Source organism: Panthera onca, chromosome F2, assembly GCF_046562875.1.
Source record: "Panthera onca isolate mPanOnc1 chromosome F2, mPanOnc1 haplotype 2, whole genome shotgun sequence".
Classification (NCBI taxonomy): domain Eukaryota; kingdom Metazoa; phylum Chordata; class Mammalia; order Carnivora; family Felidae; genus Panthera; species Panthera onca.
Genome location: NC_138356.1, coordinates 74,313,700 through 74,339,903, shown reverse-complemented (window position 1 = coordinate 74,339,903; position 26,204 = coordinate 74,313,700). Strand labels below are relative to the sequence as shown.

At 41.2% G+C, this 26,204-nt stretch overlaps 2 protein-coding genes across 17 annotated transcripts in view; one reads left to right on the top strand and one right to left on the bottom strand.

The window, feature by feature from the left end:
* PHF20L1 (PHD finger protein 20 like 1) overlaps positions 1-17,003 on the bottom strand; it is an 89,259-nt gene extending 72,256 nt beyond the window's left edge. For 7 of the 16 annotated variants that reach the window (XM_060611359.3, XM_078441600.2, XM_078441609.2 and 4 more), the window contains exons 1-2: positions 16,715-17,003; positions 14,448-14,564 (exon numbers count right to left, since the gene is read on the bottom strand). In XM_060611359.3, coding sequence (XP_060467342.1) covers positions 14,448-14,530 — 83 coding nt within the window. In that variant the 5' untranslated portion in view covers positions 14,531-14,564; positions 16,715-17,003. Of the gene's footprint in view, positions 1-14,447; positions 14,569-16,714 lie in introns of all 16 variants that reach the window. The other 9 variants (XM_078441603.2, XM_078441604.2, XM_078441605.2 and 6 more) reach the window with 3 other exon arrangements.
* Positions 16,369-26,204, top strand: part of TMEM71 (transmembrane protein 71) — a 38,954-nt gene continuing 29,118 nt past the window's right edge. Inside the window, exon 1 of the mRNA XM_078441611.2 lies at positions 16,369-16,390. The gene's annotated coding sequence lies outside the window, so the exon portion shown is untranslated. The remainder of the gene's footprint in view (positions 16,391-26,204) is intronic.

Genomic DNA, 26,204 nt, shown 5'->3' with positions numbered 1-26,204 from the left:
CTGGGGAGTGCACTGAAGGTTCTTGGGAGACCTAATCTATATCGGTCTTAGTAACAGCCTCCAGGACTTAGACCTAATGAGCCTGGTACAAACAAAGGTAAAGCATACACACTTTCAGTTTGTCAATGTTCATTTACTTAAAGCCAAAGTCAGGCAATCAGCCACATAATGAGGATGCAGAGACCAGCAGAATGACATTTCTGTCCTGAAGAACCTCATGACCAGACACTGGGAGGCAGTTCAAGGAAACCGCTTCTTCTGGCTAGACTACGAAACAAGCAATCGGGTGAATAAAGGAGAATAGTGGGACATCAGATTGGACTTGTTGGCTAGGTTCAAACTGAAGTGCTCTAAAATAGCAAAGTAATGAAATGCTCCATCATTCTAGAAACAACAGGAAATCCCTTACTTTGGTTATCAGTTATACCTTAAGAAAAAAAAACAACAACATCAAGATCTTTGCTATACATGTCAAATGCACAAAATGGCAACTTAATAGACAGTTCTATATAAAGAAGTGATTTCCCTATTCTAGCAAATGGCCCACAGTAATAATGCTTTGATACATACAACGAATGAAAAATAACATTGAAAAAACGTATTTACAAATGCCTCTCTATCTTGACCTACAGCACAATCATTTTGATGTACAATTTAGTTTTCATTATAATTGAGTGTGAATGGAACATAAAATTTTTCTAATGAATTTGGAAGATGTAGTGACAATGTTTTTGTTTTGCCATTTTTTTAAAGGCTACATCATGGAAAAGTGTTAAAGAACAGTGATTAGGCTGAGTCCCAGACATTTATGAACGATTTGGGAAAAGAGCTGAGAAGTGGGAGACTGGAGTTTCAATGAGGGATAAGAAAACACCATGGTTGGCATTTCTTAAGGGTTCAAAAGAGAGGGGAGTATGATTCCTCAGTGCCAAAATTCTACGTAGAGCTCTCCCACCCCTTATCATGAGTTACTGCACAACCCTATCAAATGTCCACTATCTACCCTCCCGACTCGAATCCCACTCTGCAACGCATGCATTGCTTCAATGATCTTCACTCGTGTGGAAAACAAGGAATTGCCTTCATTGCTCTAGGTCTGCCACACCTTCATATGTCTTTCGCACTTGATTCCTAGCAAGTATAACGACCTTAACAAGAAAATTGATCCACTCTAAAACTGGTTATTAGGCTTAATGGAAACAAATAGCATTCAGAAATTCTGAGAAGATATTACAGCGATCTTTGCTGAACTGAACGGTATTTTCATGCATGCAATTCTACTACCATAATCTGTCGGTTGATTTCTCAGGACCCTCTCTGAATTAGTATAGTCAAAGACTTCAATGGTCAAGTTAAACTGTGGCTATAACTACAGAGTAGAACAAATCCATCCCCAAGAATAAAAATCATTTTCACCTTTTCTGAATGCTTACAATGCTTTATTGCCTCATCTAAGAATACCAACATTTTAACACTGTTACTGGGATCTCCCACTTATACAAGATCATTCAGCATAGCAGTATCTGTGGATTCTGGACCAAATCCGCAATCCGTTAAGAACCACATGCTGACCAAAGAGGTTGGCTATACACTGAATACACTGCATCAGTTCCCTACAGCACTGACTCCTGAGTGTTGTCAAAACACAAGGAGAATACGAGAAATCTAAGATGGGAATTACCATTACAGATGAATTCCTGTACACTGGTAACTGTTTAACACGGGCAGGTCCTGATTCGCTCACTAAATCAGGAGACCATGATGCCCTGAGACTGTCCGCAAAATGCTGTTTGGTGTAGATATGTACCAATATTCTCTTGAAGTGGGAATTCCCAACTTTAATCCGATTTTCAAAGGGGTCCATGATCAGAAACAAAAAGTCCTTCTGGAAGGCAAGATTATCTATTAACACTCATACCATAGGTGCTCCGTTATCCTTGGAAGAATAAAGAAATAATGGGCATGGAACTATTAAAAAAAATACATATATATATATATATATTCAATATATTAACAGTAAAACAATTAAACATTATTTGAACTCATTCTGATTTGTCATCTACTTTGTAATACCCAGATCTTTACCTGTATTGATAAAGAAAGGCAAACCATGAGGACACGACAAGAGAAATTCCTTGATACACTCAGGGCCAAGGATCTCCTGCACTTAAGGCACAGGACAGAGTTGTTAACTACTCATTGATAGGTAACAATCCACCGAACAAGGCCAGCCTACATTGTTAATGTCCTACAGACCATCAGAATTCACTCTGAGATTTAACTAATCATTTGAGTAAGTACCACATTAATCAAAAAGGCAAAGGATTTTATTTATTTTTAAAATTTTTTTTAACATGTATTTACTATTGAGAGATGGGAGAGACACAGAGCATGAGTTGGGGACGGGTAGAGAGAGGGGGAGACACAGAATCGGAAGCAGGCTCCAGGCTCTGAGCTGTCAGCACAGAGCCCGACGCGGGACTCGAACTCACAAACTGCGTGATCAGGACCCGAGCCGCAGTCGGTCGCTTAACCAACTGAGCCACCCAGGAGCCCCCCAAAAGGCAAAGGATTTTAAAACTTTGCCCCCATAAGTTATTCAAATTGTTTTAAATAAGTCATTTTTTGTCTATATTGGTAAGACAATAAAATTTCTAAGTTATATAAATCTAAAAACTGACACTTCCTCATTCATTTCATTTAACTCAACAAACAGGGAGTCTCTAATTCACTATGTGCCAGACTCTGAAGTTGGAATAAAGCTACAAATAAAAGTAAGATATTATTCCAATCAATAAACTCAAATTCAGGAGGGAAGGAAAAGAAAACGAGAATCAAATAAATTAACTCAATTACAATACAATGTTATAGCTAGAATATTGAAGACATATTACAGAAGCACACAAAAACAGTACCTAAATTAGATGTTCTCCTAAAGTAGGTCTCTAATTTTTTTTTAAAACGTTTATTTATTTTTGTGAGAGAGAAACAGACACAGAGTGCAAGCAAGGGAGGGACAGTGAGAGGGAGACACAGAATCCAAAGCAGGCTCCAGGCTCTGAGCTGTCAGCACAGAGCCCAACACGGGGCCTGAACCCACGAACCACGAGATCATGACCTGAGCCGAAGTTGGATGCCGACTGAGCCACCCAGGCACCCCAGGTCTCTGATTTTTAAAAAATGAAACACACCTGAAATATGCCTTACACATAATCTAAATGTTAGCAGAAATTTAGGGAGTTAGATTAACAACTCCAAACAGTTTTGTGGATAAGCACTTTGTAAGCAAGAAACTCTAACACGGTGTCGTAAAAAATGACTAAAACACCTTAGAAGAACTAGAATTACGGAGGTAAGAACTTCCTTACATACAAGTGTTAGGATTATTTGCCAAATAATAAAAATAACCTTTTAAAATTTTAGCTTCTTGGGAGTACTTTAAATTTATCAGTCTGCTTTGTAATTTTCAAAAGGGTTTTCTCACCCATTCCACTCACTGATTAAACTACAAGAACAATGTCATTTAGTGTTCCAGTGTTTTTAGATGAAGTGCTTTCAGATACTGCGTGTTAATTTGTTTCACACTTTAACAACACACTGAAAACAAAACTCTTTTTATCCAAACTTGACATTCCAAAATGAAGTGTAAATACAAAAGCATGTAGGCTTTCCAAAACATTCGGCTAATAGCTTATATGTCAAACTCCCATTTTCTCCAACACAGAATTCTAAGTGTCTCATCACATCACCCGTCAGGTCATTTTTTCAGAGGCATCCACCCCCAGGACACGTGTCCAGTATAAGCTGCCAGACCACCCTGATGCCTACCTGTCCACACCTCTGCAGCAGCACACAGGTAAGATCAGAGTTAGCTACGTGTGTTCCTTTAGAACTGTGACGCCGCCACCTTTCAAATTAAGGTTTCATTTCAGATCCCTCCATATAAAGTCCTACTCCCCTCTTCCTCCTTAGCACCTGAATCTCCTGCCACGCGTACATTCATCCACAGTCAGTTTTAATCAATCCAAATGCCTACACCATGGCCTTTCTACTTATTACCAACTCCCACCACAAGAATCAATCAGACTATCAAAAATTCCTTTCCTACTCCACCCAAAAAATGCCACCAGTATTGTACCCAAAGTTTACGTACTTTATATAGTTTGTTCAGACTAACAGGACCAAACGCCTTTTTTGCTTAATTTTGTCACAAAACCCAAACTCTAGCAAGTTGAGGTCCACTCAGTTTCTATTTCTTAATATTCTAGACTTAAAAATTATTTTACTACTATAGGGAACTATACATGTTTATATACCTACTGGTTGAAGTTTTAAAGATTTACACGGACTCCTCTCCCACTAGATTCATGCTGTCATTATAATTAAAGCTAACATTTACTAAGTGCCTACCATGTGGCACAAACCATGATAAGCTTTTAAGATGCACTCTCTTAATTCCCAAAGAGCCTTTTTGAGTTAGGTACTATTATTGCTCCCAGATTTTACAGAGGGGTCATAGAGGCTCTGAACTGCTAAGTAACTTGCTCAAGTAAAAATAGGCAATTAAGTGGTACATCCCTGAAATGAGGTTCGTCTGACATTAAAGACATTCAATATATATGGTGCATCTTGCCAACTGATGCTTTTCACCTATCACACTTACTGCAGCTTCAAATATAGGGGGCTCTTACTGAGAGGTACTGAAAACAAAAATAATAAGAAAATCAGATATTATGTTTACTTTTTCTTGTAAATTCAGTTTTAATCTTCTGCTTTTGATACAAAATGGCTAAAGTTGATTTTTGTTAGCCCAAAGAGTACAGAAAACAGCTTTTATCACACTGCACAAAAAAAAAAAAAAACACCCCCCCCCCCCCCCCCACCGTCCCATGCACAAAAAGGCTCTTTTGGTTTATTATTAAAATTTCCCAAAAGGTGTATACCTCAATTGTGCCTAAGTACAAAATATCACATTAAAATGAAGGAGTCTGAAAAAAGCAAGTGGCTTAACTTTTAGGATGTTTCAAAATTGTTGTAAATTTAAAAATTAAGATAGGAATCCTGGGGATGATTTGCTATAGAACTAAGAAAAACACCAGGTGACTTGAAAAATAAAATTTACTAGTCTGACAAATATAATCCTACGCGTAGTTTTCAACCCATCAGTCACAACTCATTTGCCAAAAATTTCTGAAACAGTAACCAGATATCATGATATCCCCCAAATTCTTGAGCTCACTCTTTACTAAACCTGTCAAAATTCAATAAACTTTGCTGGGTACCTTTAGGAGTAAAAGGGGCTAGGCCTTGTACATACGTATTATTTCATGCAAGCACCTGATACTTTGGTACCTTCCCTAACCATGATATACCAGGAACACACTTATTTTTAATTAAAGAAGGTTAGCTTTCTTGCGGTGAAAAAACAGACTTTTAAGACACATCGAATATTAAATAAATATCCCCATTCCTTCTTCGATTTCACTGCAACAATTCTCTCAAAGATGAGTTACAGCTACTGAAACAACATGACACTTGCATGTCAATGTCCAATTTAATAAAAAGAAAAGTTCTATGTGATGAGTAATAATGTGTGGGAGGTGACAGCAGGGATGGTCAATGGTTGTTCAAAATGAAAAGTCACATAGAAAAACTAAAAACTGGGACCCTTATGAAAAATAGCAAAACTAAACTGCCTTTTCAGTATCATGTTAATTGCTTTTAAAAAAAATTACACTGATCTTTAAAACTTAGTATTCTCCCCCTCACTTAAAAACTCAAGTAAAAACAAAGTTAAAAACTTATCAGCATCTATAGACAGCAGTTCTGTCTCCTCAGCAAAACTAGACCTGCCAGCCATTCTCTTTAGTGGAGTTGACTATCACCCAGATAAATTATTTCCCAACTAGTGGCTTTGATCACAAAATAAAGTAGCATCTAATTTGATGTGGCAAGTGTAAAATCTCACAACACATAATAATATTCAGCAGGAATGATGTAATGAATAGAGTTGGATGCATGTGATATACAATGGCTGACCTTCAACCAAATGTCAGATGAGCAAATCAAACGGTCTTCTCTTTCAGTCCAACTCTTGCCATTACATGAACACACATGCACACACAGAGAGCACACTACAATAAGCCCAAGGTTCCTGGACTTTACTACACATTTGTGAAGAAAGCTAGGAAATCATTAGCTTGAAGGCTTGATTTGAAGGTAAGCTTGGGAGGGAGAGTTTCTAGGCCAGATAGGCCTGAAATTAACCTACCTTGTAGAAGATAATTCCATGGAACAAGAGTGACACAGGCATGCTGGACTCTTGGGGCCCTTCTAAACACCAGATACACACACGTCACCAGAGAAAGTCAGGAATGAAGGTAGCCTATCAGCACTGAGCCCATTTACCCCCTGAAGCTGAGGCTCAAACTCCAGGGTGTCCATATATGAGGCAATGGGTTATAGTAACGAGATCATAAGACTGAGAGTCAAAAGAACCTGGGTACAGGAGGATTCTTCTAACTAGATGAGCTGGAAGAAAACAGTTAATATCTCCAAACCTGAGACACATCATTTCTAAACCGACAAAGAGTGTCCCAGACCTGACAGGCTCCTTGTAAAACTCAAGTGACATACTGAATATCTCCCATATATCCTGAATCAGTATAGAAGTTATCATCTCACAACAGCAATCCATAATTAACTATAACCATAGATGGTCTTTTTGCCCCTTGTCAACACGGACCTAAATACCAACTATCCAGCCACGTAGCGTTGGAGATTACATAAAGCAGGAAAAAAGCAAGAAAACTGAAGCACTTTGTCAAAGCACATGTAGGTCAATATACTCTATTGTACTGAAAAACAGCAAAAAATGGTTTTTGAATCATGCATCATTTTGCAATGTACTTATATGTTACTTCTTCCAACGAACATAATCACAACAGACTAAAAATTCAAAAACAATCCTGACCACTTCCATTGCTATCCACCTCATAAACTGTATCTTTGGGCTAACAATTCTGTATGCCCTAGACCAGTGAATCTCTTATGTGGTCTCCAGACCGGCAGCACCAGCATTACCTAGAAACATTCTAGAAGTGCAAACTGCTGGGCCCCAGTGCAGATCTACTGATTCAGGAGCCGCGGGCGTTGGCCCAGTGATGCGTGTATAACAAACCCTGTAGGTGAATCAGAGGCTGCTAAAGCTCACGCTTCTAGACTTCACCTGAACCACTTTCAAAACTACAACATCCATGAATTTTGTAAGAGAATCAATTAGTGAATTGTTAACACATGGAAAGTCAGGGAGTTAGGGCATCCTATTGGTTAAATACACTTTTCTAAGCCAATAGTTGTGGTTGTAAGTAATTTCAAAATTAAATAATGAAAAGTATTTAAATGAGTGGGAGAGCAGGTTGGAGAAAGGACAACCATGTGCCCAATACCACTCTCCCCCAAACTTCAAAACTATCATTTTTGTTCCAAACTAGATTCAACTTTCTCCACTGTGTCCACTCATTTTTTCTCGAGTGACCAGCAGTTTTGAACAAACTACGTAGGACTTCTACTGTCTTACTTTTGCCTCAAGTCTGTATTATTTACCCAATGGAAAGTGAGATTATAAAAATCTATCATCCCTGAATTGATGGAAAGTAAATCAAAGAAATTTCAGTTTCTATGTCAAGGGACCTGAACATCACACCCTCGTTTTAGGGACATTAGAGCAGAGAAGGAACTATCCAAAGTCACACAACACACTTCATGGTAAAAGAGCACCCAGAACTCACATCTTCTGATTTCCAGTGTAATTTATGTTTTCCAATATTCCTTTTCTTTCGCCTTCCAAGAAAACTAGGATGAGCAAAAAGTCTGAGCAAATAACAAGAAGTTCTATAGGAAATGAATCAATATAATGAAAAGAACATCAGAGTAAAAACTAGAATAATAAATACATATACTCTGCCCCTACATCTGACCTTGCTTTCACCATATTTTGAGGGAAGAGAAGGGAGACAGAGATCTTTACCCTTAAAAGTTTATAGGGTTTTTTTTGGCGAAAATTGTAAAAATTAAAAAACTACAACGTTTGTGCACTGATGCAGACCTATGTGATGACGAAAATGAGGACTCGCTTAGATCTTAAGATTCAAAATTTGTGACTTTCTGAATAGAAAAATCTAGGAATTAAAAAAAAAAAAATCACATAGATTTCAATCTGAAATTCTCTGCAAGAAGAGTCCTTAATCTGGAGTCCCTGGATACATTTTCTATGACCACCCATATGATATAATTCAATTTTGGGGGTATATAAGTGTGACTGTACATTTTGCTGAGTCTACAGCTAAAATTAGGTTTTCAAAGGTACGTAGTGACTCAAAATAAGAATCAAACCTTTTCAAATATACAGAGTTAGGGAAACCCAATATACAAAAAATTTCTTCATATTAGCAAAAGATTTCCTACTTTAAAACTATTCACCTAAGGTTTCTACAAACTTCGAACTCAACTAATTTAAAAATGACTTGAGTTTTAAAATTTGATCTACATTACTACTTCCCAGGAACATTTTTCTACTGCAAATAGAGATAACGCAACTTACTTCTATTAATATTTGCCTTTGAATAACTAAATTCAATTAGAAAAAAGCAACCCTTTTTATTCAGAAAATATGTACTTTTGTTCAAATCAGAAAGTATTTGTACTTGCTACAATCTAAATTTCCTCAATTTTTCCCACTCTATTAAAATTCTATTTGTGAGCATTTTAAAAACTCACATTTGCAAACGTTCCATACAGTTCAAAAAACTCCCAATGTGTGGAAACAGCATTTGCCAATTCAAGTTTACACTGTTCTATCAAACTCTGATACTTGGAGATATCTCCACAGTTTTTTTCATTTTCCTTTCCTTTGTATCTAGAAGAGAATAGAAATATTCCAAAAAATTTCAGAAGAGCATTAACTCATCTGAATATTTTATTTTTTTATCTGAATATTTTAAATTAACTCTGTATTTCAAATTTTCAGAGCATATTTACTTTGTCTTCATAACTAAATCACTTGCTACAGAGTAACTATTTCAATTTCATTCAAAAGACAGAAGTTAAATCAGTAGTCCAAACCAGTTTGATGTTATCACTTTTCTTCTTGACCAATATTCAGAATAATTAGAAACTATAATATTTGCAAGGATGCTTTATCAACTGTAAAGCTCTGCAGTAACAAAAACATTTCATTATCACCTCAAAAAAGACAGTTTATAGCTGGTTACAATGACATGATTTTCCTCGTACGTTCCAGGCCACTGTCACCTCAACACTAAAGCTACATTTAAAAACTTACACACTTAAGTCTTCAGATCCTCAAAGATTTATTTTTCAACTCTCCCTCTTCCCTTGTATTTACTTCAGTGCTTTATAATTACGCACTATTTTGTAGAATTGGAAGCAAGTTTACACACGTTATTTAATCTTTAAAATGATCCTCTAAGGAAAAGACAGTAACACTGCTTCCATTTTACTGATACACTAACTCAAGTCAAGGACTTATCCATATCACAGGATCAGAAAGTGACAGCTGACTTTGGACCTACCTCTTTGTCCTTAGAATTCACTTCCAGTATCTCCAACAGAACTTCAACTCTGAACTTTATTTCCCCAAATATACTCCCGTATCAACCACCTGCATTCTTTTTCATTCTTATGATGTTACTGCATTCAAGAGATTATAAATCTGGTATGTCACAGTTTGAATACACCGGGGTTGCGGAGGTAAGACAGAAAATGGTTCATTATGGGGGCACCTGGCTGGCTCAGTTGGTAGAGCATGTGACTCTTTTTTTTTTTTTTTTTTTTTTTTTTTTTTTTTTTTTAATATTTTTGGGACAGAGAGAGACAGAGCATGAACGGGGGAGGGTCAGAGAGAGAGGGAGACACAGAATCGGAAACAGGCTCCAGGCTCCGAGCCATCAGCCCAGAGCCTGACGCGGGGCTCGAACTCACGGACCGCGAGATCGTGACCTGGCTGAAGTCGGACGCTTAACCGACTGCGCCACCCAGGCGCCCCGAGCATGTGACTCTTGATCTCAGGGTTGTGAGTTCGAGCCCCACACTGGGTGCAGATTACTTAAAAATAAAATATTTAAAAAAGTAAAAGAAAATGATTGACTGTAGTAGCTATAAATATCACAAAAGTCTTTTAAATTAAAAGGCTGTTGAGAAACTAAACCATGTTTTACGTAAAACTATAACAGTTTATAATTAAGCAACCCCCCGAAAAATAACTTAAAAATTAACAATTAAAAATCAAAGAAAATTAATTAAAAATTAAGCAACCTAACTACTCAGCAGGAGTTAGGTTTAGTCAGTATAGGAAATCCAAAAATCACACACTGTAACTGAAGACAGCTGGCCTCTCAACGGCTTCCTACGGCCTACATTCATGAGTGTTCGTAGGTAATCCAACTATTCCATGAGTTTCCTAATGTAGCTCTAAAACGACTTTGAAAACAAAAAGTTAACAAATCACTACTTCAAAAAATGTATAGACTGTATTTTCAAGGATGAAATATCTTTCTGAACTTTAAAGAAAACGTAATATGGTTTGCTCAAGCAGTAATCGTGTACTTTCCATATGAAAAGGACTGTACCTTCCTATGAAATCAAATCTACCCCCAAACCTACAACCGGAAGCTTATTTCTCTTGATTTCTGCCCACTTAATTCAGAATTTATCTTCTTACGTCCAGGGCACACAGTAATAACGAGTTTGCTTTTTTGACACAGGACACATCTTCTACATACAGGACATGTTGACATTTTGGGCGCTCCACTCGCACAACTTTCCCTTCGCACTTCTCTATCAACACGTGATGTTATTTCCTTCATAAGAGACACACGGCTTTACTGGAAATGTCTTGTGTGCAGAGACAGCAAGCAGTATCTGCACTCCTACGTGTCCCTCCCTGTCCAATGCCTATTTGACTTATGTCAAATAGGAACCCAATACTTTCCCAGCTGTACGGAGTAAATATGGACGGTGAAGCATTCTATATGGGTGCAACAGAAGAGAACAGGAAAGAAAACAGGGAAGGAGGGGTGAAAGTGGAATCATTTCAGCAAATTTTCAGCGATTAACTATTTTGCTCCTCACAAAAATATTAAGGTTTCGCAACACTCAAATAATCCTTCTACACTTTTACCTGGCATTCAAGCAAAAAACTGTAGCATTTATATGAAATACAGAATGACTCAAATGGAATGATACAAAGAATAAGGTTTATTGCCTCATTTAAAAATAAAGTCTGAGAGGGGCGCCTGGGTGGCGCAGTCGGTTAAGCGTCCGACTTCAGCCAGGTCACGATCTCGCGGTCCGTGAGTTCGAGCCCCGCGTCAGGCTCTGGGCTGATGGCTCGGAGCCTGGAGCCTGTTTCCGATTCTGTGTCTCCCTCTCTCTGCCCCTCCCCCGTTCATGCTCTGTCTCTCTCTGTCCCAAAAATAAATAAAAAACGTTGAAAAAAAAAAAAAAATTAAAAAAAAAAAAAAAAAAAAAAAAAAAAGTCTGCAGGGGCACCTGGGTGGCTCAGTAGGTTAAGCGTCCGACTTCGGCTCAGGTCACGATCTCGCGGTCCGTGAGTTTGAGCCCCGCGTCAGGCTCTGGGCTGATGGCTCAGAGCCTGGAGCCTGCTTCCGATTCTGTGTCTCCCTCTCTCTCTGCCCCTCCCCTGTTCATGCTCTGTCTCTCTCTGTCTCAAAAATAAATAAACGTTAAAAAAAAATTTAAAAAAAAAAATAAAATAAAATAAAAATAAAAATAAAGTCTGCCAAAGAGTACTGTGTCTCGTAGAACTTCTTTCATGCCCATCTAAAACCCAATAAATCTTAACAATTACTTGTCTTACAGTAAAGCACTTTAATACTAAATGACAGGGGTCACCCAAAGCTACCTAGTTCTTGAGACTACCAACATTAATAAACAAAGTCACAGTAAGAAAATTATTTAACTACCTAGAATATGTATATACAATACTCTTCATTCTTTTTTTTTTTTTTTTTTAAATAACATTTATTTTTGACACAGAGAGAGCATGAACAGGGGAGGGTCAGAGAAAGAGGGAGACACAGAATCCGAAACAGGCTCCAGGCTCTGAGCCATCAGCACAGAGCCCGACGCGGGGCTCGAACCCACGGGTCACGAGATCATGACCTGAGCCGAAGTCGGACGCTTAACCGACTGAGCCACCCAGGCGCCCCTCTTCATTCCTTTTTAATTAAGGAGCCAATCATAGCAGAATATTAAAATCTTCATATAAATGAGCTCACAAAAATCAAATCAATGACATGTTTCATTGATTATCATCTAAGATTATTCTGGCTGATGTTTACGTACTTTAAAGACACCATTACTACTGGAGTCATTAAAATGAAAGCTAAACTTCACCAGTGATTACGTATGCATGTTATCACACTACCTAAACACTTAGGAATTTCTTGGTGCGAAGCAAAAGACCATGGAAAAACTTAGCTACAATGATCATTTTTTCTCTCAAATTCCAAGTACTCTAAAAGCACTTTCGGGCTTCACCTTTAAAGTAGTTCTCTTTTATAATCGTTTTAACTACGGGGCCATCAATTTAACAATTGTTGAATTAGAAAACATTTCACCACTGAAAGCAAATTTCTTACTAATGCTGAAATTATGTTAATATCCCTGGAAACCTCTAAGAAAATTAATAAACTGGGTCCCTGTCCAAAACCAGAAGCTATCTCAACTGCATCTTTGTCAGTTTAGAAGCCTAAGAAAATACGTTAATATGAATTAACTAGTGATTCAAAAGCTAATAACTTAAAAAAAACCCAAAACTTAAGAGACAAGGATGAGCATCAGAGAAGCAGCATCACTTCTCATACCACACAGAGATTTACCAGTGTGCCTTCAGAGTAAAAAGCTCCTTTGGGTCACATGAGAACCAAAGAGGGCCAATTACTGACTAACCAATGCAGCGCTTCTCAATCAGGAGCACGTGTGCCCCCCCAGGGAGCACCCCACCACGTCTAGAGATCGTTTTTAGCTTCACGACTACGAGAGATGCTACTGCCAGGCCCAGGCGATTCCCAAACCCCACCTGGGAACTACTATGTTCACTCTCCACCTGATGGGAAATAACAATTAAGTCCCCTAAAAAGAACTATCTTCTGAGATGCACCTTACAGGCATGGGGCCAAATAACTGCCTTCCCACATCAGACTGTAGTTTTAAACTGTCCTAAAGCAGTGCCTACGACAGAGCCCGTCAACCTGGGAATCAGGGACGTGCAGAATTCTAAAGCCAGATACTAAGAGACAAAGATCCCAGACTGGTCTAAAGTCAAATATCATGACTAAACAAGATTTCTCTGCCTGCCATTTGCCAACTCAGGAGGTTGACATAATGCAAGTCTATCAAAAGCGCATTTATAAAATGCCTGCCATGTTTTGAAGGGAGTCGTCGTGAGAGAAAATGTCAGAAAGTCTGGTGGACAGAGTCCTGGAGTTGCTAAGCCACTAGATCCCTCATCAAAGTGACGGGCTTCAAGAGAGCCAGACAACCGCATTGCCTGCAGAGGAGCTCTCCAATGCCCCTCTCAGAGAGCGGGCCGAGGGTGGCAAGAACAGACTTCCACCCAGGGAGAACTAGGGGCAGCTAAGAAGAATGAGGAAAGCATTCCCTAGGAGAACGAGGGAATGAATCCTTGTCACTTCTACTGTGGCCCGGTGCCCCTGTGTGTTGTTTCCCCTTCTCTCCTTTCCGGTGATGGTTTTATCCCTACACCGCTGTTTTAGGGGTGTGTTAGGGGCTTAAATTCACCACTTACCACACGTGGCCAGAACACAAGAAATTTAAAAGGGTCTGAAAGTGCTGCCCATCTAGTACGGGACAGTAACAACCTGCCTTTAGTTCACCACCCTCTGGGGAAAAGAGGATGTAAACTGGTTTTTGATTTTAGATGGGACAGTGAACGAGCAGTGACTGTGCTAACCATCAACGTATTCAACATAACCATCAACCACAGTATTTTGAAAGACTACCTCTGACACAGGCCAAGAAAAGAGATTTATATCAAGTTCTATCCAAATCTTGGGATTAATCTAAATTAATCCCCTCCCTCCCACCCCCAATATAGCTCACGGTAAGCACACAAGGGTACTGATACGCTCTCTCTACTTCATATTCTAGATCATTATTTTCAGTTCAGTTCCCAATACCTAAAACGATTCTGACTACAAATAGCTTTGGAATGCTGAACCTGCAAAGCCTGTTGAAGAGTAGGAGAGCTAAAAAAAAGTGTATGAGTACTTAAAATGTGACCACGTTAATGTTTCTGCCAGGGTCAAAAGAAAAGCAACTGAGAAACAACTCCAAGGCTACCAATACGGTGCTTCAGGTCAAGGGCTCCGGGTTTTCCATACCATTTCTGTAAGTAGTCCAGGGCCTCCAAACGCGCACCAATCTCAAAAGTGATTCCAGGACGATTTGGGGGCTTTTTACTCATCTTGAGATCCTATTTCTTCCGTATTTGCTTTTCACTACCTCGGGAGGAAGGAACAAAAAAAAAAAAAAAAAAAAAAAAAAAGTTAGACTCCAATGCATAAAATGCATAGGGAGTAAGACAGAATTTTTAAAACCCCGCACGAGAAGTTAAAATAAGTGCCAAATTTTAAAGAAATTGGAATGATGAGTACCAACATCTATAGGTAAAGTACGGTGCAACTTGCAGGCAGTCTGGATGATGAATTAAGGGAAAGGACATAAAAAAGAACCACTTCAAAAGAACAAACAGATGAGCATTAAAACTTGCTAATGGCTAACGTGCTTTAAGTTTGAACTTGAAAATACCCAAGAAAATTCTCCACACCAGCTGAAGCTGTGTTTTGTCTTGGACAAATCAAGACACCTGAGGGTTCTGGAATGGGACTACTGAAATTCTGAAGGGCACAAATTAATCAAGTTTTTCAACCAATGTGTGAGTGCCTCATAGCACACGACACTAGATAAGGCACAAAAGAGCATCTAAAGAAGGAAGAAGCAGTAGGCACACTCCTCTGCCAGGGACAATTTCAGTAATAATTCCTGTGATTAGGACTCTTCATTACCTGCGATTTCCCACTTTGGTAGCAAACGAGTCAGTAATTTTAATTGAACATGCAAAGTGGCGTCGGAAATTTCTTCCTTACACTTCACGTTCAATAAGCAACAATGATATGGGGTTTTTTAACTAAAGAATTTCTTTCTGCTCTATTTCAACATAGCGCCCACACTGACGAATAAAAGTGGTCGTAACGCTTAGACAAACAACAAACTACCAAGGACTATCTATTCCTCTCTAGATCATTGCCTTGTAGGCTCTTTACTCCCCTTCTGGCCACACTGGACAGCCAGAACACCTGAAGTAGACTTTGTCACTAACTAGTACTTTAGGAATATGGATGCACTTTGAGATAGGCTAGACCAAAACATAACGGTAATCAGGAACGCAAACCTACAATTTTGGGGGGAAAAGAGAGATCCCTAAAACCTTCGTGATATTTAGAATTACTAATAGGATGCTGCTCTCCTCCAGGTTAAAAAAGAAAACACAACTGTTTTCTGGGTTTTTTTTAATGGTTTGCTCACAATTCAAAAGAGACAAAACATAACAGTAAACATAAAAACCGACTGTCCTTTCCTCTTTGAAAGGACCTCTGTTAATAGGTAAGGGTTAAACATGGCACCAATACTTGCCATAAAAATATGTAAACTCAAACCTAAATACTCCTGGGGAGGGAGGGGACACTATCCTCCGGCCATGGCAAGAAAAAAGATTAATACATTAAAGTTAACAGGAAGCTAGGTCAGAGGGTATTTGGTGCAAAAGGGACAAAAGCATGAATTGTTTTTAAAAGGCTGGTCGTATGTAACATACAAGGCAGTTACTTAAATCATTTGTGTAGAAATCTAACTAACCTTTTCTACTGTTCTTCAGAAGAACTCAGTATGGGGTAGTTTACCAGTTACACTATTTTCTGCAACAAAACCTCGAACCCATAAAAGTGATGTTGTTAAGACCTATAAACTCCCAGTGATACTCTGGGATGAGGCACGATTTCCTCTTCCTTGGGTGGAGAGAGGAGGATGGGGAGGTATCGGAAATAAAGAAAAGACAAAGTAAGACAGTCTATGGGGGGAAGGGGTACGTGAAGCAGGAAAAGGGGACAGAGAGAACGGAGAGGAACATAAACAGAAAAGAAAGCGAACAAGAATGGTAAAAAAAAAAAAAAAAAAATTATCTGGATGGTTAAACTTGGAGGAGATGACAACTGGGAGGGAAGAGAAAATTCGCAAGAAGATAAAACACCGAGAAAGTGAAGCAAAGGTCAGAGAATGGCCGCGGGGCCACAGAAGGAGGGGGGTTGACGCGGGGCGGGAGCGGCTGGCAGAGACGGGCTGGAAGGGCTCAGACGGCGCTGGCGAAGAGCGGGAGGTGCCTCCAGGTTTGACAGCCGTCCGGCCCGCGGCAGTGGGGGAAGGAAGGGAGGGGGAGAGGGAGCGGCGGCGCCTAGACAATAGGGGCGGCGAGTTACGGGGAGGGACTCGAGAGGGGAGCGGGCCTGAGACAGACACCAGCGCGGGGGCGTCCCGGGCGGCCAGACGGGATCCAGGCGGCCTCCAGGCCCCCGCCACCGCCGCCGCCTCTTACCGACTCGGCCTCCTCTCCGCACAGCAGCCGGGCCGTCCGGGGCCGAGCCGGGGCACGAGCAGGGCGGCCAGCCCGGGCCTCCGCCTCCGCCTCCGCCCAGGCAGCGGCCGGGGAGGAAGCAGGAGGGGAGAGAGCAGGGACCGCAGCGCCGGGTCGGGCCCGAGGTCGCGCGGGAGGGAGCAGGTCCGAGCCCTCAAGCCCGCTCAGTGTCCGCTGCCATCGCCGCCTCCGCCGCCGCCGCCACCGCCGGCCAGCCCTGACGCGACGCCGGGCCCAGCGACGTCAGCCGCCCGCGACGCGCCGGAAGCGGGCCTGGGCGCGTCACGTGACTCGCGAGGGTTGGGCCCAGGCCGCGCCTCCGATTGGAGAGTGCCCCTGGGAGGCGGGGCTTGGCGGCAGTTGGCTGATGGCTAGCGGGAGGGGCCGTTATGAGGCAAAGAGGGAAAGCGAGCTCCGGGAGCCAATTAGGAGTTCTGAAGTGTTTGTTGACCTTTGAGAGATGAGGACAGGGCCCATTGAGTATTATCATGGTTGATTTGGTGGGAAACAGATTGCCAAAGCTCAACCCCAGCACTTGGGAAAACTTTTGTAATTGCACTACGCAATTTCTTAGATATCCACCCCATTCCACAATAAGAATAGAGCGAATGTTTACTGTCCCTGTCAACAAACAGCTATTGAGTGGACACTCTGTGGCAGGTGCTGTGTTATTCGTACATTACATGACAACTGCTTTCGCCCAATTGTATTGTTCTCTATTGTATAGGCGATCCTTACAATACAAAAGGTAGCTATTAACACTTGTGTGTGTTGTGCAGGTAAAGGACCTATGGCTAAGTTGATGTGACTTCCCCAAGACTACCCAGGTAATGATGGCAGAACTAGGTTTATTGTATATCTGCCATGTACCAAACTCTGGAGTAGGCACAGGAGAAAGTGTTCCCCACTGTGGAAACCAACTAGTGAACACGTTCAAATTGATGTTGAGCTGAAAATCCTTTTTCTCTCTCTTCCCAATGTACCACTCTGGATCTCAAGCTTTCTAAATGCAACATTGCATACTAATAACACTTATATTTATCATGCTTTACAGTGGCGAGTTAAAATAGCAAAGTATCTCTTTAAGCTTTAATTATAGTCAGATTCGGTAATTTAAACAACTATATTCATATCCTTTTATTCCAAAGACATTCATTCAGTACTTACTGTGTTACTAATAGCTACTGAGCCAGAGTGAGCAATGGCAATACGTAGAAAAGATATAAATAAGACAGTCTGTAGTGGACATTTGTCTTGTATGGGAGTTGCCCAACATCTGAACTCCCAACCCATGTTGGGGAAATTTACCATCATGGTTGTCATTAATGCATTATGCCATATATTTCCAGAGTCTTCTGGATACATGACAGGCTTATCCTTTGTGCCCTCTTTAGAATTATGTGTGGCCATTTGGTTTGCTTTGGCTAATAAAATGAAACTGGAAGTGAGCTTTGTCATGGCTAGCTGGTAATTTTAAAAGGCGCTTCACCCAGATTTCTGTCTCTGGCACAGTGATAAGCAATATTTGAGATGGTGACTGCTCTAGCCACCCAGATTCTAGACAGATCGTGATGAGCACATAGCTCACTGCTAATCTGCAAATGATATGTAAATGTAAGGAGAAAAATTAAAATCTGTCGTTTTAAGCTTTTGAGAGTTTGGGAGTTGTTTGTTACACAGCATAAGCTAACACAAACTGACCGATACACTCACCTTATGAGTCTTTGCAGGCAGAGTCAACCTCACACTAAGTAAGATGAAAATGTCAGAAACTCATTTCCCTGTTCCCCTTCTAGTTAAAGTGCTATTCTCAGCTACATTTATTTGACTCTCACTGAGTTCTGTGTATGAGAAGCTGCTAGTGATGTTCAAAATAAGGAACATTTTCTCCAGCAGCAGTGGCAGTACCAGGGACCAAATTTCTGACTTTCAGGCTAGAGCTAACTAACTGAACCCTGGCAGAACCCATGCTGATCCCCAAGCCAGGAAGTGAAAAAGAAATATCTGTTGCTGACATCACTAAAAAGTCGAGATTGTTTGTAATATAAATAAAATACATATATAAAGGATAATATAGATTCTATCCACTCTCCATTGTTTGTTGAGAATTTGCCAATCTACCCTGAAAATATGATTATCCCATTTTAATTGAGACTTATTAAGGGACAGCTCCAATAACACAACTTGAAAGAAAAAAAATGGAAACGAGGTCTTAGGTAAATGATTCCTGGCTTGTGAATTGTACAGCTGAGTATCTTCAATGAACTTAATATCATCCTCTAAAGGACACTTTGAAAATGGAGAGGGGACTTTATTTTTAGTTGTCACATGATTGGAGTAGGGCACGACTGCAATTAAATGGGACAGACAAGGGCTGCCTAGACATCCTAAGAGGCACAGTACAGCCCCATACCTGGAAGAATTGCCCAAGGTCATGCATGACTTTGAATGTCCCTCTGACCATTCAGGTAGGTCCAAACCCTTTTCATAATTGCCTAAGCCTAGAACTCGGTTTTGTACCAAAGCACAAAGTATTTTGCAAGGTATTTTTTTTTTAAATTTTTTTAATGTTTATTTATTTTTGAGAAAAAGAGCACAAGTGGGGGAGGAGCAGCGAGAGAAGGAGACACAGAATCCGAAGCAGGCTCTGGGCTCCGAGCTGTCAGCACAGAGCCCGACGTGGGGCTCGAACTCACGAACCGTAAGCTCATGACCTAAGCCAAAGTCGGACGCTTAACTGACTGAGCCACCTAGGCACCCCTTGCAAGGTTTTAAAACACACTCAATTTTCCCAGAATGAAGGAACCTTGTAATATGAGGGAAGATTGTTCTTTTCTATGAAAATGTCCAAGAATTTATCCCATTTTTAAAAATCAAGCCACATATGCAAAGCTACTCGTGGTATTTGAGACACTGATAGAATACACACATATCACCCTACATCTTAGTTGTTACATTCAAGGTAAATGTAAATTTTGATGCTAGCCCTTGACTACTTCATTATGTTTGCGAATCATGGCTCAACATTTATGTATATTTCCACCAAGTTTGCTCTTTTATTCTAAGTTATTTCCACAAAGTTTGTTCTTATGTCACTGTTATGTCATCGTGTTAAGTTTTTTTTTCAATGTGTCGAGCTTGATTATACCACCTGCGAATTTAATTTCAGAAAAGTTCAGAGGGTGTTACATGATATTAACTCACAGAGGTGGCGTTAGGTCTGATAAAGCTGAAGAAAATTCATATAGGCGATCATTGCCTCTTCTGGCCACGTAGAGTCAAAGTTCAGGATCAGCGCAGGGATCCCAGATGTAGGAAAGTCTAGAGATGACTCCCCAGCCATGCAGTGAAGCCCTGCATGGCTATGTCCCCACCCCCCTCTCCCGCCCAGCACACCCCTCATCCAGATGGTTAATGTTAGCCATCAGTCACTTCATCTCCAAATATAGAAAGAAAGAACTTACAGCTGTGTTTGAGTGGAACCAAACAAGCAGCGAGCAAATTATCTTGAAACAACAGTCCTTAGGCAGAAATCACTGAACTAAATTCCCCCAACATGAAAACTATAAATATGAAACCATTATATTTCCTGGAATATTTGACAATTCTATATACTTATTTTAAGGGAGGGAAAAAGTTACTACTGAATAGCACATATTCTTCGATTACATATGAAACACAAGAAGGCCATTTTTGTGTGTGTTTTTCTCTAAAGTTGATTTTTTTTAAATATACTAGTTGAATAGAGATCTGAACTGTTACAATAGATATTCATTTTTAAGAGGCAGAGCCCGCGTGGGGGAGGGCAGAGAGAGAGGGAGACACAGAATCCAAAGCAGGCTCCAGGCTCTGAGCTGTCAGCACAGAGCCTGATGCGGGGCTCGAACCCATGAACGGTGAGATCATGACCTAAGCTGAAGTCGGACGCTTAACCAACTGAGCCACTCAGGCGCCCCTGAAAATCTTTGAAAATGGCACTAACCTCCCTTCCTTCACCTGCCAATGAACCTATCTTGCCTGTCACCCTGTCCCTTTATCAACTGAACAGAAGCGATCATTGTTCCAGGCTTAATCTCTCAATTAATGGACCTCTAGGCCACATGTGAATGGACTGGAAAGATACAATCTCTCCCATATGTCCACACGGCACCATGCTCTCATTTCTTACATAATTCCCATTGTGATGTATGGGTTTATACGCTGCTTTCTTAGAATGAGTCCACCCTAAAGATGATCGGAAATGATAAACAACTTTGTTTTATTTATTTACTTTTACTCGAGGTTCATATGCTCCTCAAAAGCCCTCTGGCTTTCTGAGATTTTTAAGAATTTTTGACTCGGCAGGAATGATTTTGAGCTATCAGCCTCTGCTAGTAAAGGTCATAAAATAGAAAAAAAAATGTTTCACTCAGCAAAAGCTTAGAAATGCAGCAAAAGATCTGAATGATAAAGAAGTCCTTTCTGTGCAGATTGTCCTGAAACAATGGAGTGACCAGAAATTTGTCATCCAAGCCTGGACACTTAGAAGAGTAATTTAAAAAAAAAGGCACGCTATTATAATTATGTCAGAATAACAAATGTATTCCCGGGCAGTCCCAGACCACGTGAGACATACAATCATTCTACCTAAAGCAGGAAGAATTATGATGCTTCGCATTTCCTCGGATTTGGGTTGCTGTTTACTGTTACGACTTCCATTAACTATATCAGTGTTTTTGAGCATTGCCCCACCAATTATCCGTATTAGACCTTCTTGGGCTCTTCGTTAAAATGCAAGTTTGGGGCCCTGACCTGCATCATAGGTTTGGCGATTAGCAATCTGCGGTGTCAAAGCCATCCTAAATGATTCTTACGTACGCGAAGTTTCAGAACTGTGTCATGCTAGGATTCATCTGGCTGCATGCGACAGAAAGGTTAATGCAAACAAGTATGAGCATAAAGGAAGTTGGGATTTGTGGAATCAAGAAGGGATCAGTAGGCCTTCTGGGGCAGTTTAACTCAGGGATCAAATTACAACATCTTTTTATTCTGCTTCCTAGGGGTTAGCTTGACTCCCAGGATCCACTTCCAGGCCCCCAGCAGCTTCAGCCTTGTCATTACAACATCCTGATGCAAAAAGGAGTTCTGGCGGTCACTTTGTCATTGGCCTAAATTAAGTCAGGTGCCCACCTGTGAGCCAAGCGTGATGGCCCTGGGAGTCATTTGGACTGCCATCAGGTGGGTCCCATCCCCAACCAGGCAAGTGGGAGTAGAGACTGGCCCAAACCTCATAGACTGAGAGATGGGGGTGAGTAGGTCCTTTAAAGAAAGTTGGAGCTCCACCACTTGAAAGAAAGAGAATGGAAGTTGGACAGCAAAGCAACGAATACTCCTCTCAGCTGGCTTATACTGACCGGAACGCCAAGTCACCACTTACAGCCATGCAACGGAACTGACAATGCTTGTCCTGGTTTGCAAAACCAGGAAAGCAAATCTAGTAAGGGATTGACTCAACATTCACGTCCCCGATTCCTTAGGTGTTTGCTTTTAGAGGCAGTCTCTACACTGTAGAAACACATTGCTGGGGATTGTTGTGGGGTGTTTTTCTTTCTAAGTTTACTTATTTTTTTTTTTTGAGGAGTTAGAGGAGCAGAGAGAGAGAAGGAGAAACAGAATCCCAAGCAGGCTCTGCACTGTCAGTACAGAGCCTGACATGGGGCTCAGTCCCAGGAACCATGAGATCATGACTTGGGCCAAGATCAAGAGTCAGCTGCTTAGCCAACTGAGCCGCCCAGACACCCCACGGCCGGGGATGGTTAAAACTGGGAACGGAGAGGGTGGGCAACAGAAAATAGCAAGTACACAGATAAATAGTAATCAAACAGCAAACACTTTTAACCCCTTGCCGATCGTCATTTTCCTTGAGAATGGAGCTAGCTACAATTCGGTGACATCCTCAGATAAGGCAGACGGCATGCTTTCATTCTTCCCTTATTCATTGATTTGTGTAATCACCCAACAATCTTTTACTGAAATTCTACCGAGTGCTAGGAACTGGGCAATACACAGTGAGAGAACAGGAAGAAAAATAAAACCAGGTATCCAGTTCTAAGGTAACTTGTCATGATGGGGCGATGGGTATAGAAACAACCAAGCCCGGTATCAATATTAACATTCAATTAAATATTCATTGGTTTGAAATAGACATATCTTGGTGTGCTTCTGCTGACTCCGCAAATCAAGGAAGACTGCAGAGAGGAAGCGGCATTTGGAAAACACTTTGCGGAGGAGTAAGCTTCAAACAAGAGGCCCATGCAGATTCTAAAATTATTATCGCCTTCTAGTTCTTTATAGCTTCGATTCAGGCTCTGGCAAGTAAAAAATATCATTCTGCTTCCATTTCCTTGCCACAGGCATTTATGGAATATGGGCCAAGTCAGTGCTAGGCCCCAGGAGCTGACGATAAATAGGCTTAATTCCCCATCCTGAGGCACTGAACTGGGCAGTGAAACAGACACACAAACAGGTGGATTGGCTACAACGTTGACCGTCAGCATGCAAGAACGTGCAGGGTCAGAGTATGTGCTCTAGCCGGTCCCTTGGCCTTTGGTCTAAGTGTCTGCTCTCTTGGTCGGGACCCGAACACACTGCCACCGTCTCCAAAGTAAACGGCTGACGCGCAGATGGAAAGGTTCCCCTCTGGGGGAGGGGCAGAGAACTTGCCTGTGCAAGCATGGCCACAGTTGACTGGCTTGCCTCGGTAAAAAAATATTGCAGCCACACCGCGTTGTGGTCAGGTATTGGATTACTTCCTCTTTTGTATTTTTGCAAAACATTCAACAGAGTTCGTTTCCCCAGGATCAGAGTAAACACCCTTCGGTTTTCTTTCTTTTCTTTTTTAGAACTACAGGTAGCAGGAAGATCATAGGAGACCATATACGTTTAAAGGAAATCCATGCGTTAACTCATTTCTTGCTATTATTTTTTTTTTTATAGCAATTTAAGATGATGAAGCATCCTAGAGCCAAGGGGTTTGGAATAAAACCAGGAGTCATTCAGTTAAACCTGACACTTTTACCAGAGTGTTTGGGAACCAGACCCTTCTCTGATGCTCCTTTCCTCACATAGAAATGGGAGTTGGAAATCTACTTCACAGGGTTGTGATGAACATCGAATTCGATAGAACAAATCTTACACGTTTTGCAAATTATAATCGATATACCAATGCCAGGTATTTCTTGATGTTTCTTTGTCACCAGTCACAGGGACACGTATTTCCAGTCACTGGCGTCTCTGAGGGTAGTCGTTTCATGCTCTGTGACTCCATGAACACACGCATCTTCTGACGACCTGCTTTGCATCCGCCTTGTGTTTGCCGCTGGGGATTACAGAGACGAAGAGAACACTGTTCTTGCACCAAGAACGCAAGCTCTTATTTAGGGTTTTTGTGAGCTGATCAGTCTGTCTCCATCCTCCTCCTTTGCCCGACCCCCCCCATTCCTCAGCCTCTCTCTCTCTCGTCCTCTCTTAAAAAAAAATAATAAATTTCCACCGTAATGCAAATATGAACGCTGAGCAAACAGTAAGGACGTATCTAGAGCATTTTTGAGACAGGAATTCTGGCTGCAAGAAATCTTGTATAAATGCTAAAAAAAAAAAAAAAGGAAAAAAACCACATTACTGAATTCATTTATGAGTTCTAACAGTTTCTTTTTAAGTCTTTAGGGTTTTCTATATATAAGATCACGTCATCTGCAAATGGATAATTTTACTTCTTCCTTTCTGATTTGAATACCTTTTATTTATTTTTCTTGCCTCATTGCTCTGGGTAGGACTTCTAGTGGTGAGAGCAGGCTTACACTTTTCCCCTTCCACACACATACCCTCCACTGATAATGGAGGATTGAGCATTCTGGGGAACATACTTTTTTTTTTACGTTTATTTTATTTTGAGAGAGGGAGAGTGAGGGAGTAGCAGAAAGAGAGGGGAGAGAGAATCCCAAGTAGGCTCTGCACCTGTCGGGATGGAGAGGTGAGATCCTGAGATCCTGACCTGAACAGAAATCAGGAGTCAGACGCTTAACCGACAGAGACACCCGGGCGCCCCATAACATACTTTTGAAAACACCGGGGTGGCTCCACTGGTTAAGCGTCTGACTCTTGACATCGGCTCAGGCCAGAATCCCGTGGTTCACGGGTTCGATCCCCGCATCCAGCTCCACACTAACAGTGCAGAGCCTGCTTGGGATTCTCAGTCTCCTCTCTCTGCCTCTCTCTCTCCCTCAAAATAAACAAAAAACTAAAAATAGATTAAAAAAATAATAAAAGTGCTGCTTTCTAGCATGCAGGATAGAGGGCTCAATTCAGTTCTACCTAGCTTTTACTTCAGTTATTTATTGATTCCCCAAATGTTTCTGGATAACCTGTTTCTTGGCAGGCGGGATCCTTGATGTTGGGTCTCCAGGAATGAAGAGAAATGACAAAACTCTCTGCCTTCATAAAGCTTACAGTCTGGCTGAGGAATGAATTTATCACTGCAAAAAATAAAAGTTGTGGTATGTGACAGAGTGAAAGGTACTTAGGAGAAGAATAAAGCAGGGAACGAGTGAGGAGAGTGTGCGGAGGGCAGTTTAGCTAGTGACGGAAAGCACTTGAGCTGAGAGCCAAGGGAGGTGAGAGAACACCCTGTGACTATCAGGGGGACATTCTGGGCAGAGAGAAGAATGAGCACAAGATCCTGGAGCAGGCACGAGTCTGGCACTTAAGGAACGGCAAGGAGACAAGTGGACCTGGGGAGAGAGGAGCGAAGGAGTGGGCTCCAGGGCTAGAATTCCATCCCTGACACTTGATGGTGTAGGTAAACCCTCCAAACTTCCATCCTGCCTGCGTGTAATAATCGTACTTGTTTCCTAGGGCTGGGTGAGGTTTAATCACACACACGGAGTGTTTCATACGGTGCCTGCCTCATAGGAAATGCTCAAACGTGTTTGATGTGACCGTTATTGCTTACAGGTTGAGAAGGCAGGCTCGTAGTCTCAGTTCTACCAGCTCACCGTTTACCGGCCATGTGACTTTGAGCGAAGTATCGAACTCTCTGTGCCTCGGTTTTCTCATCTGTAAAATGAGGTTAATAACAGAGCCTCCCTCGTGGAGTTGGTATGAGGATTAAATGTGCTAATAATATCTGTGAAGGAAGTAAAACAGTGCCTGGGAACTAGTAGGGGCTCCATAAAGTTAGCAATGATTGTGATCATTAATGGTGTCCTGATACGTTCCAGATCAGTAAAGGAATAGACTAAAGTCTTTTTGACGTCAGTCTTTTGGGAAAGGGGACTTGTGGACTTGGGCAGAGCCCAGGGTCTTGAGGAGTCAGAAGGATTTTTTTTTTCCCCTTCCTCCTCTAGAAAACATTAGCCAGGGCTGGAAGGAGGAGGATGAAAAGAGAAAGAATAGGAGACACAGAGAGGGAGAA